The sequence below is a fragment of the Colius striatus genome, chromosome 1 (assembly GCF_028858725.1).
Source record: "Colius striatus isolate bColStr4 chromosome 1, bColStr4.1.hap1, whole genome shotgun sequence".
NCBI classification, from domain to species: domain Eukaryota; kingdom Metazoa; phylum Chordata; class Aves; order Coliiformes; family Coliidae; genus Colius; species Colius striatus.
This window is the reverse complement of record NC_084759.1, coordinates 176352956-176374775: the sequence shown is the minus strand read 5'-3', so window position 1 is coordinate 176374775 and position 21820 is coordinate 176352956. Positions and strand designations below refer to the sequence as shown.

The 21820-nt window shown below is 41.0% G+C and overlaps 1 protein-coding gene across 3 annotated transcripts in view; it reads right to left on the bottom strand.

Moving 5' to 3' along the window:
* YAF2 (YY1 associated factor 2) overlaps positions 1–13480 on the bottom strand; it is a 36670-nt gene extending 23190 nt beyond the window's left edge. Inside the window, exons 1-2 of one of the 3 annotated variants that reach the window (XM_062017244.1) lie at positions 13178–13480; positions 12877–13002 (exon numbers count right to left, since the gene is read on the bottom strand). In XM_062017244.1, coding sequence (XP_061873228.1) covers positions 12877–13002; positions 13178–13203 — 152 coding nt within the window. In that variant the 5' untranslated portion in view covers positions 13204–13480. Of the gene's footprint in view, positions 1–4288; positions 4368–12876; positions 13003–13177 lie in introns of those variants that run through there. The other 2 variants (XM_062017255.1, XM_062017264.1) reach the window with 2 other exon arrangements.
* Between the last annotated feature and the right edge of the window lie 8340 nt (positions 13481–21820).

The window sequence follows — 21820 nt, the reverse complement described above, 5'->3', positions numbered from 1 at the left end:
TCTAACTGTAACTTCGTAATACAGTTTAGACAGCTTTTTAGTCTGAAGATCACAGGACAGGTTACAACCAGCAGCTTTGGAATGTGACTTTTCCATAATGGACTGATGATGTAGATTTAGATGCCAGAAAGTCTAAATGGGTCCAGACAGGTGTAAAAAAAAAAAAAAAAAAAAAATTCTGTAACAAATAACACAGTACCTTGAAGCAGAAATTACTAAGAAGAAAATAAACTTTCCTCCCACCTACTAGTAAATCTTTAATACAGTTTTACCCCTCCCCTACCCTCATGTACTGATAACAAGTTACTTTAAAAATATCAACTAATTAACATTCCCACTTCCTCAGGCATGTTTTCTCTCTCTTCCAGAAGTCTTTCTGCAAAACAGATTACAATAAAACCAATGATTTTTGCATCTATGCTCCTTCCAGAGTCTTCCCCTCTCCCATACTGTAACTAGCTTTAAATATTAGCAAATGTAAGCAACTTCTAAACAGATAAAAGTTAAAACATGTACTTAGCTACCCCAGTCTTCCTTGTTTTGAGCAGACCTCTGCCTGGAAAGAGATGGCTACTTTTAAAATACTAGGATTTCATTTAAAGTGCTGGAAGGCCAAGGCCTATATTTATATAGACATTGCCGTGGTGTTGACAACCTTAAATAAATGGAACGAAATTTAATTTAGCATCATAATCTTGCTCTCATGACTTACAAATGCACAGGTGAAGAATTTCCTGAGTCAAGAATTTCTTATTTATGTTCTTTATAATATAAAAAGAAATCAATAGAACCAATATACACACACATGCATTAAGCCATCACAGTCAGTAACTGTCCTCATGCAACAATGCAATCAACTTGTCACAGAGCGAATGGCAGAATCTTATTAAGCTTCAAGTGAGAAGTCTTATATTTAAGCCATTCATTTCAGTTTACACACAGATCTGTGTTGTTAAGATCATCATATGTGCAATCTGGCTATACAGAAGTGAAGAAACAAAACTTCCTGTCTTTACCCTATCACTTGAAATCTGTCTTCTTTACTGATCTTTCTTTTGTGCCTCAATAGGACAATAAATTTTTTAGTGCTGGTTTGACAGTAAACATTTACAACATGAAGTATTCTTCAAACTTTGGTAGTGGAAGACTTTAATTCCCAAATAATTAGAGATAATTGTCACACATTTCTATACACAAAATACACAACAACTTTTAATATATCCTTCCACATATTTGCAAGTTAGTAGTTACAATGTTATGAGACTTTATTTTCTTCTGTCAGGCAATTTTTCAACTACTTGAATTTTTTTTTCCTAGATGTGATACCTAATCAAAATTTACCTTTTAAATGACAGTTATTATTAATAGACTATCATATCTACTCCATAAACTCTTTGTGCAGCATTTTGTGCAATTAGAGTTTCTGGCTTCTGCCAAAATACTGAGGAAAACAATACTCCAGAACAAAGGAAACTGCTTTTTCTAATTCACTAAAAAAAATCCAGCACAAACTTTAGTTGCATTACCACTGCCAATTTTTGTGATCAAGTGCAACCTGACCACAACTTACCTCCTAATACCAAAGAAAGAAAAAAAGACTCATTTCTGTGTAAGCTAGTATTTCTGTATTAGTGATATTATTTCAACCAAATGGGAAATCATCAGGAACACTGTGTACACTAAGCATCATTGCAAACACTGTGGCAAATCAGTTGTTGCGAACTGTGGTCTGCAGAGAAATTAGCAGTTCATGTAATGACGTCACTCCTGATTTTAAACAGTTGAAGTCACATTATGAAAAGCAAAAAGTATTTCCTATTACCAGTTCTTGTAATGCAAGTATCATAGTTGCTAGCAATTAAATTAAATCACTAGCAAGAGAAGCAGTCTTTGGATTCTGACAGAGATCAGCTCACCCTCCCTCAGTTATCAGCAGTCTATTAAGCTATTCATAGAATAAAAACTACCAGATTAAATTACGTTTAGCTTGCTGTGTCACATGAATATGCTCACACTAATCACCTCACAAAGCCATCTTGTGAGAAACTAGTCTTCATTTCCACATTGAAGCAGGTCATGATTAAATGCATCTTCAACATCAGTCACTTACGTTGTTATCCAAAATTATTTTTACTCATTACCATCACTCCTGTCATATCCTGGAGTGTTGACAGTGCATTACACTGCCCTCGCAAATAATACAACTGAATAATTATGCTGGTGCAAAGGAACTAGTGGTCTGTATGGGAAACCATAGTATTGATCCATATGCATATTATAGTGTAATGATGCCATTTCTACACATCCTAGGAACAGCTGAATTCTAACTTTCGGCCAGCTCTGATTCCAGCGATTTCATAATCCTAGCCATTTTAGAGTGTGAATCATTTACTTGGAATTCATCCATTCAGTGCATTTCCAGCAATTCTGTCTTTCAATAAAAGCTGATTCAATTAGAATAGACTTACAAGACCCATATGGTTTTATCAGTCACTGTATAAATGTGCAGAAAACTACCCCTGAGGCAGTGTCCCTATTTAATCACTCCCTTAAAGGGAATGCCCTATTTTCCAGATGGCATTTAACAGATGAGGCCAGCAAGTCTCCTGAAGACAATCGGTACACTGCACAACGGTCTGCCCCAAGGAGAAATATCCATATCAGGACCTTTAGAAAGCCTAAGTTCATGTTCATGGATAGTTTTTAAAGCAGTCATCAAATGTTACTTTTCCATCACACAGTTTTAAGGCTTCGGCCTCTCACACACTCTGGTTAGATGTTCAGATTCCCCATGTCACACACTCTGGTTGACCAATATTGGAAATACTCTGAGAAACATACAGGTATCAGTCAATTGATGCTTCCCAAATGATAATGTGCTACTTGTGAGCAGGGGTCAGGAAGCCCAATTTCCTCAACACCATCCCCTAAGGAGGCAGTATTTGGGAGCCTGCAGAGAAAGCAGCAGTCACAAGTCTTTCAGACCCCTAAATCCTTGGGATTCATGGGGAAGTGACCTCTCTCAACTTCCAATCCCACAAAGGATTGGATTCTCCAGGCTGCTCCTCTGTCTTCTTCCTGTAGACACTGTGATGCTTCCTGCACCTATGCAAAAAACCACACACAAAACATAAGGTTCATACTGATGTGGCAGCACAGTTACTGTTGTACAAAACAGAGTGAATACTTGACACAGCCAGTTTCATGTCCAAACAGGAAGGAGCTTGCTTCTAACCTATCTTATTCTGTACTGGAGGTGTGTAGGGTTGCAGCTTTCCAGAAACTTTTCTATCCAGCCCCACATGGCTGTCCACCTTAAGGAGAAAAAGAAGACTACACACTGTCCCTAAAAATCCTCCACATTCCTCCACAATGTTCTTCAGGAAAATATGAATCTTAAGAGAAAAAGTTGCCACACAATCACTAGCCCTCACCTTTTCTTTTTCCCCCCTCTTATTCAATTACAGAACATCTAGTTCATGACCCTAACAAGAGAACTCAATGATTCAACTTCCCTTTCACTGAATGTGTTAAACCCACTTTTTTCCAGTTTTTACAGCTAGGAACTATTTTTAAAGTAAACTTTAAATTCCCAACTTGTTCACATACGGGTTTTTTTCTAACAAGCACTGTCACTTGAGCTATGCAGTTCAGATGAGGTATTTTCAACCGTTATGGAAAAATTTAAAGGCAATTCCCAAACTTCCAATTAATTAGAATGGGCAAATTTTCAATTGTTCATTTCCTCCCCACCTCCCAACTCCTAACAAAACAAGAAAAAACTTGTAGCAGACGTCAAGGTCATATCTTGTAGTTTTCAATCTGATTTCTGATGGAAAGTTTGCCAGCAAAAGCCTATCAACAACATTCTGCAGCTGAACTATCCAAGTTCAAGCCTGCTCTACATCAACGTACCACATACCAGTGGAATGCACTTCAGAGCAAACAGACAATCCCCAGGTTCTATCTGTCCTACTTAAATCAAGATATGTCACTGCATGAAAGCCTAAAAAATTAACGTTAATATTTTGTTCCACTAGCCTATTTTGAAAGTATTTTTGCAGCTGACTGTATCAGCTGAGATAAGACATCATCTGATACTCAGAAAATTTTTTGCAAAGCATACTGTTCTAACCTGACTTTAAAGTTGAGAAGTACAGACATTTCTGTCAAGTTTTAAACAGGTACAGGCATAGCAGACTGTCACAACAGTAAAGAAAAAACTGTTATAAAAAGTCATGGGGCATCACTCATCACTCTACAGGTGACACAAGAGGTTTCTTCTTACCAGCTAGACTTCTCTTTCAACATACTTAATCTTATTGTAGGTGTTTCTTGAAATCCCAGTAGCTTTTAGTCCAGGACAGGTAATAATTTTCCCTAGAAAAGAACTCAGTGAGCAAGAGTACTCCCAGTGTCACTAAAAACAAAGATGACATTTCTACTTAAAAAAAAAAAAATAAATAAACGCATGGAAACACACTACTTATATCCAACAAGAAAGTACTTAATCATGGAAATAAAGAAGTATATCCACTATCAAACATGGAAAGAAAGAAAATAAAAGATGGGGTAAAGGCTTCTTTGCTTCAATGTCCCCATAAAAGTTCAGTTTCATATAACAAATTAAATAAGGGGATACAAATACAAATTAGAATAAGAAACAGATCAGGCTACTGAATGTTATATATGTCAGTCAACAGCATTTAATGAAATCCACCCTTGGAAGAAGATTGTTTAGAGAACTAGATGAAGATGGAAGAAGTCATCAAGTGCTGCTGAAGACCAAAAGAAAAAATGAAAAAAAAGCCCATCACAAGATGGGTTAAGTAAAAATGCAAGAAGTAGTAGATTACTCAGCCTAACTCAAATTTCAGAATGATACTAGAATGAAATTCTTTAACATTTGGGAGCATGAAAAGATAAAGCCAATTGGCTTGACACGATCTAGTTTCTCTCTTTAATATAACCAGGAAAAACGAAACACAAATCCCATTTATTGACTTGCAACAAAATCAAAAGCATTTTCTACCACTCAACCTACACTACAGCTGGGACAAAGTTGTGCAGAATGAAGTTCAAAATCAAGGTCTGTTTATTTGTTTGTTTTCAATAGTTCTCAACCACCAGCTGTAGATTAGGATAGTATTTATAGCAAGGTTCTAAGGGCAGACAATGTAATACGTTTAATCATGCCTTGGACACAAGAATAAGGAATAGAACAAAGAGAGCCAGGCTGAAAGGTGGTGAGAACAAGCTGCCAAGACCATCCTGACCTAAGATGACTTCTAAAAAGTCAAAACAATGAAATCCAAGAAAGGCAACATAAAGCACCACAGGTCCCATGATTGCACAAAAAATGTCCTACTTAACTAATAATAGGACACAAAAGGACATCAGACTTTACTGAATCAAGTCCATCACAAGGCACGGAGAAGTCACGTCAGGATACTACCATACAAAAGGAAAATCTTCATTCATAGCAGTACCAACATCAGACATCACAATTTTGCAGGATTCTGGAAAGGCACAATCCCACTAAACCTTACGCTATAAATGACTGAGCTGAACATATGTCCTTATTCTGGGCTACTACTGTAAGAAACAGATGTGCCAACTGAAGAGTCAAAAACAATGAATCATGATATAAACTAAAGAAAACTGTCACCTATAAGAAAGGGCTGCTGAAATTTTATTTCTGTAAGAAAAGCTTAACAGAGAGAAAATGGGTGAACATGGAAACCATGACCCAATAAACAAAGAACTAAAAATATAGTTGGCAATTCACTGGGGATAGCGAGAGTGTAAATCAACTTATCTTACTGAAGGGTCAGATACCTGGAAAAACATCAATGGTAAAAAGCACTATAAATAAACTGTCTGAAAGGGTCACAGTCTCCTTCATGGCAGACTAGTTAAGAGGAAGATTGTGCTGAAAGTTGCCCAGGTTTACTGATCCTCTTTCAATATGGGAGAGGGTCTAGCTCACTGGAAGACCTTTCCATCCTGAGTTCCTAGGGCAACATGGATAAGCCAAATGAGACATGTTAAGTTTCCATAGAACCATCCCTATAATGAATCCAAACGTATTCAAAGCTTTTTCTACTTAGTAGCTGTGGGGAAAAAAATGCTAATCTATTTTGCTTGGCTTTGGTACAATTCAGCTGAACAAGCCATCCCTAACTGGTAGAACACTGACATTTGACCCTGCAGTGCCCATTAACAGTTGGCCTTCTAGAGAGTCTATCTCCTAAATCTATAATCAGATCTGAGATCTTGGAAAGAGAAGGCTACGTTTTTCTTCCTGTTCACCAGCTCTGATTTCGTTAATTATCACAGAAAGGAAAAAGTTCATAGAAAGCAATAAGTCTCTTTCTGCTCCTTGTTTGTTTCTTTCATTAGTTAAGGTATATACACATAAAAGGTCAAGTCACAATGACAGGTATGTAAATTTCTAGCCAAAGATGACTGCTGATATAACTACAGCAGTAGTTTTAATTATATTTTCAATATAATTAAAAAGAAACAACTAAACTAGGTTTAAATCAACTGTTAAAGTCGGATCAAAGAGGTCCTACTGGGTCTTATCCTAATATCAAACAAAATACTTTTCATCTTCTTCTGAGAGATTGCACTAAGAAAAGTGAGGGGAAGCGGGGAAAAAAGTCCAAGCTTTAACAAACTTTAGGAAAGTTACAAAAGAAAAATATCCAAACAAACATCAAACTAAAAATACCGTGCTCATGTTTAAGTAAAAAAAGCACCTTTTTTAATGAGCTGTCTAGAATAATGGATTAAAATGTCAGGTTCAAAACTACAGAGACTTAACAAAAGAATTAACCATAAAAACAACAAATAAAAAAAAAAAATCCCCAAATACAAACCCAACTACTTATTTAGTCTTTCTAAAATATAAGCTTTATCTTCTTTTGATTGGTTGCTCACTGCATTCCCTATTGCTCATACAAGCTCCACCTATTAATGGTATTTTAATAGAGCCACTCCAATCAATTAAAAAAATATTTAATTGTTTTATATGGAAAATCAAAACTATATTCAAGTCAGTGTGTGCAAAATCCTTAAATTTCACTGTACTTCTTAGGGAAAATAATTCTTAAATAAATTCCTTAATAATTCCAAAGGTTACTTTTAAAAATTTGTTTTAAAAAGAATAATAGAGGTCCAGAATGACTACATCACCCAACCACTGTGAGCAAGAGAGAACTATTTATTCCTGCTTCCCTTGATAATTTAATATTTAAGCTAAAACATAAAACTTGTAACACAGAGCTTGGCAAAACATGGATTATACATGACTTTTCCACTCACTTCATCCCTGCAAATATTTCCTTCTCCAAACTACCACAAGTTACGAACAACTCTTCAGTCTGTTAAGCTTGATTCAGTCATGTATTTGCAAAATCAGCATGACAGGCGCTTCTTCCTCTTTTTCTCCTTCACAGCCTTCCCCAGACACACGCATGCGCATGTGTGCACACAGAGGCTGCACAGTGAAAGGCAGAAGAGAGAGTCCTTAACAAGCTGTTGTAAAACAGACATGTTAAACCAGATATACAATAGAAGTACCAACTCTGTCCTGAGCAGTACTGTGCTTCAACAGAAATACATTTAACCAAATCTGGTATTTGTAACTGATTTGTGCCTATAAACATCCAGATGGTACATGACTAAACAAATTGCACATATTTTCTGAAGAAAAATGACCTTGATATCCAAGTTTAAAAATTAAACATTTTATTTATGCTTCTCAAAGCATAAAACAAACTCATGACAACTTCAAGTAGAGATTTGTATCTCATGTTTGGGAAATTGTCAGACATGCTTATAAAATACATGCACATATTTTAAATGGCTGCACTGTCAGACACAATCAAGGAGAACAGATGAAATATCAAGCAAACATACGAAAATGGCATCCCTTTTGTAAGGCTCCTCATACCTTAGACACTTCTGTCTGGTACGATGTGAAGTTGGCCTTTTGTATCTTAAGCTGAGAGAAAAGGAATGATTCGGTAATGGAGATCAATAAGGCACACGACACAGAAGCCATGCTCCCATTCATCTGCTTATGTCTGTCTCTACTTTGGTAGTACAGGACATTAAGAAGTATAGATCCCAAATCCACAGAAATTCATCCTGACTTGAGACAAAGTTCTTATTCTGGCTACAAATTTCAGAGGCTATTCTATGTAAATATTGCATATAGCAGAATACTCAACATGTATATCAGAGAGGAATACCTAAAAAACAAACCAACCACTCAACATCAAACTTCACAGAAGTCACTTGTAATATCTCCTAATTCTCCCTCCTTTCCTCCCACCAAAAGAAAAATACTTTAGGCTTTAATAGTGTGCTTTAAGTCTCAGATTCATAGATATGATTAAGTTTTCACTGAATTCAAAGCAATACATATAATTCTAAAAAATAAAATTAAACTGTAACAAGTATGAAGTGATTATATCTTTGTATAACAAACCTTGTTACAACTAGGAAAAAAACTATTAGTGAAAATATGCTTTGGAGTTCTGCCCTTTTTCCTAATTTCAAAGGTACAGAATGCCATTGACTCTGGAAGAGGGAAATTGATCATGTATCCCTGTCCCCTTTTTGCCTTTATTCACATGGCAGAGTGTCGTGCCAAGAATTCAGAAGTTTAAAAAGGAGGATTTGCAGTTTCTCCTGTAGCTGTCACTACACTCCCCTGGATGCTCATCCTTTACACTGAATAGAGAAGCAGCTTGTCACAGCATGGAAAAAAAAAAAGAATGGGATCCTGCAACTAGAGACCAGACCATAATGTTCATGCACAAAAAAAATCACATTTAAGAAAATCAAAGGGGCAGGTCATTGTAAACCTGGATGCTGTCACTAACTGAATAACAAGTGCACTAATATGATCTGAGAAAGCTGGAGCACAGCAATGGAGGAGTTAATGCGGCCTCCTAGAAGACAGAAATGAGTAGCAAACATACATCCCTTAGAAAGAGTGCAGCACTGAAACTTTTAAATCTTCATCTTTTACAAGGCATCTAAATTACAATGACTAACCGTGTTAGCTGGCCAGAAAAAAAACAAAGCCAAACACAACAAAACACAAAAACCCATCAAAGGACCAACAAACTGGAAGCAAATCCTTGCTGCATTAATGTCTGTCCAAGGATTGAGCCCAGTTCTTGAAAGTCAACTGGTATTAGCTTACTCCTGATTCTGACAGTGCCATGAAGAGCAGAAGGAAAGAAAGAAAGAAGAAAAGAAATGGTAGCATGCCCACAGAGGCAAGTTGCTTTAGGCAAAGCATTATTTGTGAGTCAGACCAAGTTCAGCAACCCCACTATAACCTACCCAGGAGCCAACTAATTCCCTTCCAGGTTTTCGGCACAATACCACTGCCACTGCTGCTTTTAGTGATGCCAGCCTGAGCTTTTTCAGGGCTCTAGCAATTGCTTTGCTTTTCCGTACAACAAGACTGATAGAGGGGGAATGATGACTTTCAAGTGTTTACATCTCAGCAAAACTTAAACAATTTAACAGGGCAAGGAAATCAAACCACTTATTTAGCCTAAGGACTCTTCCTCTTGCCAACCTTCAACGGCTTTTGCAAACAATAGAGCTTCTCAAACAGATCACACAATTTCTTTATAATGGAAACTATTAGGCAACCTAAATATAGAGTTCGTTACCAATTCCCTCTGTAACACAGTATGTTAGGGTTCTATTCAGCGTTCCTTACTCATGCTTCTAATGAACTTCAGCAGGAAATCTGTCCAAGTAAGGAATGATTATTACAGCCCTAGGTTCCTTAAATTTATACAACATCTTTCATCTAGAAAGATTTCAAAACGTTTTAAAGGTCACGTATAGAAAATTACTATATTCAGTACAGTCTCCTATCAAGAGGAACATAGTAATTTCTCAGTACCCAAGCAACAATACAGAACATTTTAGGTTAGAAAGCAAAGAAAGTCATATCTACAGGGAGAATTTAGATCCTCAGCAACATTACCAAATTGAAGTCTGACAATGGTTCTATAGTGAAAGGTACAGGGATTTCCAACTGGCAGATAGGAGCTTGGTTTTACATCTGACTCATGGCACATCTAACAGGCACCATGCTGTGGCACTCCTTTAGTGCCAGGATAAAGGAACGAGTGCCAAGTGGCACTCGGTTACACTGCTTCCTCCAGCACCCAGGACATCTCCCATCCAAGCACAGCCTGTTTAATCATTCAAGGTGATACTGCCACGAAGTCAGTTTAACTCCATGAACCAATCTGCTTTGAAAATGCAGTCTAGAATACGTTAAAATATAATCAAGAAGTCATACGAATTATTTCCACTAATCTTAACAATTCCACCAGTTGTCAAAGATTATAATCCATGTCTACCCTCTGGCATAAAAGATAATTCTTTCAGAGAGAAGAAATTATCCAACAGTGAAAACACCCAGAAGTCCAACCTCACACCTGAAAATACTTCTGTAAAGTTAATTGTACATGATTATTATTAAAAAATGCAACTGTTTTAATAAAATTTGCACCCAACTTCCAGTGGCTTTCAAAACCACTAAACTTGACTACGATTGCTTATTTTTCTGTCTGCAAATCTGGTCACATTTAGTGAATTCTAACATGCAGAAGCAGACATTAAACCATCCTCCACCCTAGGAATGGATTTCTCCGAACCGAAAAAATGGTGCTTAACAGTGTCTTACAGACAAAGCTGTATATTAGTAAGAAAAATGCAGTAGAAATTTTGAAGTAAGAACCATTGCACATTAAGAACTGTGCTGAGGCATCAATTTAATCTAAGTGAGTTTCAAAATGGAAGACTTAAAAAACCCAAAATGCATGCACAGTGTCATCAAAACACCACAGCATTGTTATTCTGACCAACATTGATGAAAAACATTTTGTAGTATAGGCAGCACTACCAAATGTTTTAACAAGGCTTCAATTTGGTCTCTTGGACTACAGCTCCTTACAAAAAAAAAAAAAAAAAAAAATCCACCCAAATGGCCTTTTGTGTCTCTTTGGCATCCTAATGATTCTCTCCATAGACACAAAGGTCTACTTACCAGCTCAAAACTAATTTCAGAACTGGGGCCTAAAATTGCCTGGCCTAAAACCTCCACCTCTATTTATCTCATGCCATAGGCAAATTCTGGACTTTGCAAACATGTGAAAATGCAGCCCATGTAAACCTTATGGGAAAAACAAACCCATAAACCTGCTCAGATACACATTGCTTCAGAATTTAAGCAGAGAAACAGAAATCAATCTATTAACTAAAGCTCTGCATACCAGTTCACTGAGTGGAGAGAACGCAGAAACAAAAATAAAACAGCATCAAAAAAGGATATTTTGTTGCTAAAATATTTTTAAAATATGAAATATTCAAGTGGGGAAAGCAATGATAATATTGGTTTCTCAGAACTGTTTGTTTTTTCCACATTCTTTTTTTGTTGGTTTGTTGTTGTTTAAGTTTCAATGCTTTCACTCAATTGAGTTTCCAATGTAACAGAACATAATTTTAAATTGACTTTGCCTATCAAGCTGAGTGGGGGTTAAAGAGGCACCATTTGAGCTGTTTTAAAGATTTTGCATGCATTCGTTGTTTCATCAGTATCATTTTGCTGAATGTTATCAATCTGTACAAATCTATCTGTGATACAAACAGAATGCTGCTGTTATAACTGGGAACTACCCTGTGAGTGATGCAATTCCTCTCAGCACATTTACCTCAGTGACTTCCTTGGTTCAAAAACAGAAAAAAAAATTAAAAATCAACTATTACTCAAAACTGAAGTTACAAGAAATCCTTTGAGTAGTCACTCTGGTTTTCAGAAGTCTAGGAAATCAACTCTAGCAATAAAGATGAATCTTTGCTGTCAAGTAATTAGACCCAATCTTGCACATACAGTTTCAAACATGTCACATTTGTTGCAACTCGCATTCAGCACTGCTTTGACCAGTATCTAGAATTAACTGCTGCTTTTGATACGACTGCAACTTTCATTGCCACTTAAACTCCTTCTATTGCCGACAGGATTAACCCATAGGGTACGACAACCATAACAAAGGATTCTTTAGCAATATTCTCTTCTGTTGGCATGCAACGGCTACAAGTGCCCTCCTGTCGGTTTTACAAAACACCTCCATTCCCCTGGTATCCACGTTTAGTTCACAATACTGGAAAAAACACAGGCTGAGCAGGAACCAGGTGATTCACTGCAAGCTTTCCGATGAGTGCAGAGAAAAGGTCCTCTTGGGAAGCCACGGACATGAAGGGTGGCACTTCAGTACTACGGCGCAGTTCAGCTAATTAACAATTCCTCCCTAAACAGCCAAAGGATACTAACCTCCGCTGTAGCCCCCAGAAACCTGCACAGTGATGCTCTGTGATGAAAAGCAGATTAAAAACCCCATAACAGAAATTTTTGAGGTTATTTATGAGGTAAAGTTAAACTCATAGGGAAAAAAACCAAAGAGTTTAAAGGGGATAAAAAAAACCCCAACTTAGAATGTCTTAGCAAGGCACATGCCAAGGGATCGCACATCTTCCCGCGAGGGCCACGGCCCCTCTGGTGTCAGACTGTGCGGGCAATTAAGCTCTTCCTGGCATTTATTTTGCTTCCACAGTCGCCGGCGAACCGCTCCCCACCTTGGGTCACGTTTCCCGGGGAGCCCCAGGTCGGGGGATAGGATAGGGGGCTGAGGAGTCCTCCCGGCCGTCCTGGAGCTCCCCGGAAACCCTGACCCGATTCCTGTGACAGTCGCCCTTCCTCATAACCCGGGGCGGCGGGAGGCCGCCCAACGGCTCCCTCCGCCCCTGCTTCCCCCGCCGGCGACCCACCGTGTGGAGGTGCCCTTCCTCACGTCGCACATCATGCACTTGAAGGCCTCGGCGCCGTTGCGGAAGGTGCAGACGCTGCAGTCCCAGTAGCCCTCGTCCGAGGAGGGTTTCGGCTGCCGCTTCGGCCTGCGGAGACACACGCGCGCCAGGGGCAACTCCGGCACGACGCCCTCACGCCGCCGCCGCCGCCTCCCCCCCGGGGCGCCCCGCCGGCCGCCATCGCCCCGGCTCCGCGCACCGGCCGCCGCGGAGAGGGCCGGCGGAGAGCAGGAGGAGGAGGCAGCGCCGCCGCTGCCCCTACCTGGTCGGGCTCTTCTTGTCTCCCATGCCGGCTCCAGACGCGTCCCCGGCCCAGCCCCGGCGCGGCTCTTTGTGTGTTTGTCAATAAAGAGGAGAGCGGGGGGTCTCTAGGCTCTAACTGGGACCTGGGGAGGAGGAGCCGCCGCCGCAACCTCCAGCTGTCGGGGAAACTCCTGCCCCTGCTACCGCCGCCGTCGCCGTCGCAGCCCCCTCCCCCTCACGTGTCTCTCCGCCGCCAACCAGCGGCCGCCCGCAGGCCGCGGCACCCGGCGGGCCGCGCACGGCGGCAGCTTCGCAACCGCCGCGGCTCGGGCGCTGCGAGCCGGGCTGCGGCGGGGCCGGCGCGCCGCGGGGGCTGCTGGGGGCGGCAGGCGGGGCCGCGGCGGTGACGGGGGCGGTGGCGGTAGGGGACCGGCCCGGCGCCGAGGGGCGGCCCCGGGGCGGTTGGCGTGTGGGCGACCTGCGGCCATTGTCCCGCCACGGCAAAGAGACGCGCCGCCCTGGGGGCATGGCGGCATGGCGGCCTTCCGCCGGCTTAGGCCGGGCGGGCTACGCGGCCGCGGGGTGGGGGCTGCCCGCGGCCCGGCGTTGCCTTTCCCGGGCGGAGTCGGAGGACGGAGCCCCCGGTCTGGGCCCGGGCCCAGGCCCATGTCGGAAGCCGAGGCAAGGCCTCGCGGGCGGCGGGGACAGGGGTCGCGGTGAGGGCAGGAGCGCGGAACCGGCGGAGGGGCCGTCCCCGGCGGGCAGCCGTGAGGTGGTGCAGGTCACAACAGGCCGAGCGGCAGTGCGAGTCATCTAAACTGGCGCTGCACGGCTCTACCCTGGAAAGCTGCTGCTCCGTTACCTCCCCAACTGCCTGCACTAGCGCCTAGATTGCCTTAGGCTTCTTTCCAAAGAAATTGCTCCGCACAAGCCGTGCTTTGCAGTAAGAAAGAAACGAGTAAAAAAAAAAAAAACCCAAACACCTATACACGAGGGATGCTCTGCTGAGAAAAATCAGTCTGATTGATAGCCTGAGGCAGATGGAGAACAGGATGAGTACCGATGCAAAACCGGGAGAGCGTGGTGTTACCTGTGTGCAGTGAGGTGCTTTCGAACTTGCAAGCTTACAGCTACAACGTGGCTTGCATGCAGCATAGCAACGTTAAACAAAAAGCTGGTGGTTATCACCTGTATTATCCTAGTGCATCAGACCCCCGGTCAGAGACCAGGATGCCATCTTGCCAGATGCTGTGCAAACAGAACAAAGAGCACATGTCCTAAGTACATAACAAAAGACGGCAGTTAGGCGCAGGTAGATGGCAGATGAGATGGTCTTGGTCAACATAATAGTGGGGCAAAGCTACTTTTGTTGCGTTGCCTTTGTCAAGAAACTATGGTATTTTGAGAACAAAAATATGCCCAAACAAAAATATGCCTGAAAAACATAACTGAAGATGTAGATGTCTTTGAAAATTAGGCAAGTGAACAATAGAGAAACTTTCTGATTCTGAAAGCAAAGTTGTCAAAAAGAATTTTGTTTAGAAATGGACTAGATGATCTCTAAAGGTTCCTTCCAAAACCCCTACCAAACCATCCAAACCCCTACGATTCTATGATTCATTCTATGAAATACTGAAGAGAAGGAAAATGTAGGTAAAAGGCTTGACCTTTTCTTAGAGAAGCAATGAAAGACCCATTAGTTGGGACATGGCATTTGTGTGAAAGCACAAATTCTTTTACAACACAGTTTCCCATGTCTCTAGCACTCCTGTACACCTGTAATTGGAAGCCTGTGTAGTATTTCCTACTTTTGGTTGGCCATTTATCCCAATTCCCTTCTGCATTCACATCCTGCTTCCAGTATTGTATTTTTCCCTGCTGACTTTTTTCCCCCCTGTATTTACCTTGTCTTTTCCTTTTTAACTTTTATTGCATTTTCTTTCTTTCTTTCTTCTCCTTTTATGCTTCTCTTAGAGCCTTCTGTAAATTACAAATTAAATGTATGGATTGCACACCTGAGGACAGACCATGCCAGGCACAGGCAGCTGGCCTGTGTGTATTTAGTTAGCCATGAACTAGGTGCCCAGACTCAACCCCCAGTGAGGAGAAACAAGTTCCTGCTGAAGGTGATTGATCTGATGCTGATAGGCATATGGGGACCATTTCTGTCCCTTGACTGTAAATAGAATTTTGCACCAGTAATCCAAAACTGAACATCTGCCCTTTAAAATGGTATGAGAATTGTATGAGGTGACTCATCTGTGTTTGAACCTCATGCTACGTATCAATTTCTAGATGGGAAGCAGTGGAGAAACCTGTCTCCTTGTGTCCTTTTCCATAGTGCACTCCTCTACTGTATAAATAAACATTTTGGTTTTCCATGTTTAGAAAGCAATTGTTCCGAGACAACTTCTTTCTCTTGACCTTTCCTCTGTCGCAGCCTCCCTTTTCCATCCCAATTGTGAGAAACAAAAGAGAACTTCCACTGAGGGTTACAAAACACTGGGATATGTTGTAATCAGGTGGGAACCAGTCGTGGAAATAACCATTTCTAATAGGCAGGGGGAGTCACAACTAACAGCCACAAATGTTATCCCTGACAGCCAATCTGTCTGGCTGCCGCCTTGCAGGCCTTCTGCCGCGTGGCCATCATCCAAACCCACTGTGCTTAAGGATTGCATTGTTTTCCCAGCAGACTTGGGCCTCTTTCTCACTGAACTCCCAGCTAATCCTTATTTTGGGAGCTGAAAGGGGATTATGATGGTGCATTCAAAGATTCAGGTGCCTTCCATGAGTCTGTGCAATGATGGGTCTGATTTGAGAGTACCGCTGAAGAGAGAAGAAAAGCTGTTTTCCCCACACGTTGTTCTGTCCTCAGGAGGACAAGAGACCAGTAATGAAAGCAGCGAGCTATCCCATGTCATCTCTGCAACTGCAGAGATGGTGCACAGCATCTTTTAGCAGCAGTGCAGGAAAGCCAACAGAAGGGATGTGCATAATAGTCAAATGCTGAACTAAGAGATTTTGGAGGACATTGCTACAAACCCACAAAGCTGAGAATTCCATAGCTGGATATTTTGCAATCAAGTGTTATCTGTGTGAGCCCAGAAAACCTACCAGTCTCCATTAAATATTTGTGTTGCATTTGACCTGAATAGTTTGGATGATAAAACTGATGGCATCAGAATTAGCAGTCTTTTTAAAAAAAAGGTGTCAGGGGAAGAAAGGAAAGGAATGAACTGATGAAGCCACACCTTGAATACTGTGTCCAGTTCTGGGACACTCACTACAAGAGGGACATTGAGGTGCTGAGCATGTCCAGAGATGGGAAACAATGCTGGTGAAGGGTCTAGAGAGTAGGTCTTATGAGGAGTGGCTGAGGGAAGTGAGGATGTTTAGCCTAGAGAAGAGGAGGCTGGGAGGAGACATGATCACTCTCTACAACTACCTGATGGGGAGTTGCAGTGAAGTGGTGGTTGACCTCTCCAGTAATGAATGATAGGACATGAAGAAATGGGCTCAAGCTGCATCAAGGGAGGTTTAAATTGGACATTCAGAAGAACTTTTTCACCAAGAAGGTTATTTGGCATTGGAACGGGCTGCCAAAGGAGGTGGTGGAGTCACCATCCCTAGAGATATTCAAAAGACGCATAGATGAGGTGCTGAGGAATGTGGTTCAGTTTAGCAATGGGCTTGGCAGTGTGAGGTTATTGGTTGGACTTGACAATCTTAAAGGTTTTTTCCAACCATAATGATTCTGTGTTTCATTTTGAATTCCCTTTATTTCAAGTTTGATTTTATCTAGATGTACAGTTTTTCTGGAATAGTTATTTCCATCCCATTTTAACCCAGCTGAGCTAAAGTAAACACATCTTTAAGACAGAAAGGATGAGCAATATAATTGTCTCTCTGAACATCAGGTGTTCATTCTCTAGCTAGTGCTTGGTCTCTTATTATCTTAAAATTAACTGTAGCATTGTACTAGGGGAATGCTCATGGTATGATTATGATACTGGAGATGATATTATACTGATAGCTTTGTGGAAGTTAAAGAACTAATAATATTTTCAACATGCTATGGTATAAATGTTCTGGTATGCATGACTTCTCAGTTAAAAGTGTATTCATGTCAGAATGGATGTAGCGATTCCTAAGTATCTTTTTTGTGGGAAAACTCTTGCTGCAGAGAAAGTGACACTTTTTCCTAAAAAAAAGGTGTTCACATGTGAGGTTATTTAAGAATAGGCCCTTGCTGTGTAAATCCATATGAGGACTTGCTATTTAGTCAATAGTCATCAAACCTATACCAGTTGCTGCTTTACCGCATCCTGAGCAATTAATCACATTGTCACTGCCCGAGCTTAAAAAAACTCTATGAGGATGACTGTCATTATATTGTAGATAAACCACCTTTTAATCCTTATTTATAAAAAGGAAAACTACATAAGTACAAAATTGTACTGGAACAAATGCATGTTATTCCTTCACAGTGTATCAGGTTTGCTTGGGTCACGCTGCTATAATAAAATCAACACAATGAAATCAATTCATGGGAATTTGGTCAGTTTTTTTAAATGTGCTTAGTATAATGAAGTCAAAATTCTGTCTGGGCTTCTACATGCTACTGCACCGAAAAAAAAGAGCTTTTGAAAACTGAAAGATACTTGCAGACCCTATAGTCTAGACAATGAAATTGGTGACAGTGAAAACTGCCACTCCAGCATGTGATTGCTCAACCTCGGGGAGAAACCAAGCTATCAAGTATCAGTGGCTCCTGGAAGTCCACACTTCTTTTATTGGTGTGTAGAGGCAGGGAGGGAAATTCTGTTACAGAAGGCTGGGGCAGGGAGGGGCCACATGTAGAGTACATTGTAACATGAGAGAGATTAAAACATGTTTTAAAAGAGTTTGTGCTTACTTGGGTGTACAAACTGGACCTAAACACATTACAGATTTTTTAGGCAGCTACTGCATTCATGAGACTCAGTTTATCACTCTGTCCTTCAGGTTTCACACAGTTAAGAGACACCCTGACGTCAGCAGAGATATACTGTCATGAAAGTGGTACACAAGTCCAAGGGTCTCTTTAGGGCTTTATTTTGATTTTATGTTTATGCAAAATTGCCTCCAAATATGTAAGACAGACGATTGTATGCAGAATACTTGCAGGTTATAGCATGTTAGCCATAGTTATGTGTGTAAGATGAAGCAAAAATTGACCATAGTGGTAATTTTTTGTATTTGTCCTCTATGGACCGGAATTAAATTCTCAAACCATGGCATTTCAGGTACTTGGTAATTATCAAATAATTCTTTCAGTTACTGCCTACTTCTCATTCACCACTCTGGTTTGGGCCCAGCTTTTATCCTTGCAGATTTTGCTGTGAATTTAAAAGTTGATAAATGTTCAGCTTTATAGTCTCTGTAAGTCCTCTGCTTTGTCACAGAAAACTCTTGAAGCAGAAGTTTCCATACGTTTTCCATTCAGCCTCTCTCGGAGGTAATCTGAGGTGTGAAGGATCACTGCTAGGAATAAAAGAACATTCCCAACACTCATTAAATATTTCTGGTCCTTTTGCTGAGATTCCCAGGCCTAGTGGTGCATGTGACAGTCTTTCAGATAGAAGATGATAATTCATTTCAGATAGGTCACTAAAGATTGTTAATAAATAATACTGATACTTAATACTTCTGTCATACCTCCCTCAAGAGAGATGTGCTAAAAACTTCCCGTGAATGCTAGATTGAAGGTGTGCCAGGCGAAGGCTTCAGACAACCGGTGTCTGGAATGAGGAGCCAGTGGAATTTTCCATCCAAACAAATGGTGAAAGATTGGCTTCTACAGGGCAAATGGTTCAAAGTGGTAAGGCTGGGGTCTTGCTTTGAACCATCTATAAAGGGAGTGGAGGGAGACAAAGTTCACTAGCCTCTCTGAATTTGAATCTCTGGGGTTAAAGGAACTAGAGTTGAAGCAGCCATTATCAGATATTCGTATCTAGGGCTAAATCTTTCCCTGTCTGCTCCCCTCAGGGTAAACTGAGGTAGTGTCCAGTACATCCTCTGCCAAGGGGGATTCATTCTGGCAAAGCCAGAGCTTTCCCCGCCCCGAGGAGGAATGGGTATGCATTGCAGAGGCTCCTTTAAACAGAAACAATCTGTCTTCAGCTGCCAGTTCTTGCTGACATCAGCATAAGATCTAGCTGGTTACAGGGGTGAACACATACATACCTTGATTAGCAAACCAAGCTCCCTCGGGGCTATAGGAGAGGAAAAAAAATTAGCCCACTCTCAGTGCTATCTGTTCAAGTCTGCTCCTCGATTTCATCATCTGCCTTTATCCCTCCTACTTTACTCCTTCTTTCTATCTGCTATTTGTCATCTTCCCAGCTGGCATTTTCCCTTTTCCTTCTCCTCATGATATATTCCTACGTCCTCATTCCTGTTTTCTTTTCATCCTTGTCTTTACATCCGAGATGTGTCTTTTTAGTTGGTCTTCTGAACTGCTCATTCTGCCTGTTCAATCCTCTGAGTTCCCTTTCTGTCATGTCTCACTCTTCTTTTGCTTGCTTTTCACCTTCACTGATGCTCTCTCTTTCAGGAGTTGTTTTAAAGCATAAAATCTGGCCAGAGGTTGAGTTTCCTATTTTTGTGTCGTGTGGGTGGCAGGCTTCCAGTGGAAACAGTGCCAAAGGAAGAACCGTAGCCCAGAGGAGGTTTCACACTTTACAGCAACATTTAAAGCATTCTGAATCTGATTAGGGGATATGGCTGAAAGTCACACAGCTTCCTGGTCCTACACAGCATTTTTTAAAAGCTCTCAGAGCAAAAAATACTAGAACTGAAGCCCCTAAGCAAGTTCCAGCTTCAGTTCAGTACCCTGACATCCTGTCAGTCAGCACGCAAACACCCACTGCAATGGCGGGATTCGCAAGTGCCATAAGCCACCTTTGGATCAAAAGTGCCATTCAGTTTTTCACACCATACATCTCTTTTATACGTTCCTCCAGATTTACTTTGAGATCAGAATTTGACTTACAGGCATTATCTCTAACAAACGAAGGGGAAAGGGTGAATGTGTAACACTGTGGCATCGGGAGGAAAAAAAGGATATTGCAGATGTGCTGCTTTTTTCAAGTATAATAGGAGTAGTGAACGAACATGCCGACTTTCTGTTCAGAAGAAAACCCCATACAAAGATGATGACTCCTTAAAAAGAATGCCTTCTCTGTGTATAACAAAGAGCATATTTTACTGCTTATAGCTATATATACACACATGGAGACAAAAGTACATAAATATTCAAACCAGTTGTGAATTTATCTTAAAAGGTCTTCCATATCAGATCATTGTATTTTCATTACGAAATACTCTGAGGTAAGGGCTCTCTATAAGCAACCTTTCAAGTCCCTTTTTCCCAATTCCCACACCATTCTAGGTAAGGAAGAGAAAGATGGGTTCAATAAAAGTCAAAGGTCTCCGTTTTTTCTTCTTTTTTTTTTCCTTTCCCTCAGAATCACTGGCTTTGTCTCAGTTTAACAAAAAATAATATCCTTAGTAACACTACCCATGTCAGTATATTCTGCCTCCAGCCCCAGTGTTACATTTTCTATTTTTCCTTTTCTTCCTCTCCTTTTAATTAAATGAATATAGATCACAGCACCTAAACAACAAAAAGGAACAAAAAAGCAGAGGGATCATGTCCAGCTAATAAAACGCATCAGCGTGTGGGTTCAGAATCAAGGCCAGGCAAGGAAGCCTCTCTCCTGAGGAGAAGATGATTTCCTCGCCACTGCGCTAAGGTTATTGCAATGCCAGCTTCGCTAAATAACCACACACTGCCTCTTACCACTCCTCTGTCTCTCTCCCCATCCTTTTGGCTGGACTTGTGCTGCTGCCAAGTGCAGGCCTGGACTGGGTAGAGACTCAGTATTTGGTAGAAGCTCTTTACAGAGCTTCTTTTTCAAAATAAATATAGAAATGAGAGAGGGAAAGTAACAAAGTTCTTTAATTAAGGTATAGCATAAGCTCAGGCTTTGCCTGTAGGTTTGGAGCACTGTCTGTAGCAAGCCCATTGCACTGACAGGTGGTCTGGGACAGAAATCTCCCAGAGGAACCTGTCAGTCAACATGGAACGGTGTTGATTCCTCCTGCTAGGTAATTGCTCAAGTACAAGATTCTCCAAATTGCTCAGGATTCGAGAAGTACTGTTGAGATAAAAGACTATCTAATCTTGCAGCGCTAAGATTTTAAAAATTATTTCCACTTTAAAAAAAACCACTATGGAAAAAAATATTGCAGTTATTAAGGTGATCATCACAGATCACTGTAGCTGGAAGTTGAACACTGAGGTCAGAGGACTTCTTTAGGGAGCAGCTGCCCTGCAGGGTCCAGCTGCTGCTCCCAGGCCTGCAAATGCCCAAGGAGGCAGCACTGCCAGTACTGCAAAGGCACCCACTGCTGCTGCAAAACCTCTGCTCTCAAGCTGAACTACTGTTCTCTGTCTGCTAAAAAGGAAAAGGAAAGGTGGCTACACAAAAGAGAGCTTGAAAAATGACCAATTTTGCTACTTAATACTGCATTGGAGTTATCATCATGTGTAGCCATTACATACATTTGACTAACCCTCAGAATGCTCTCTTACAGCCTTACAAAGAAATCTTCA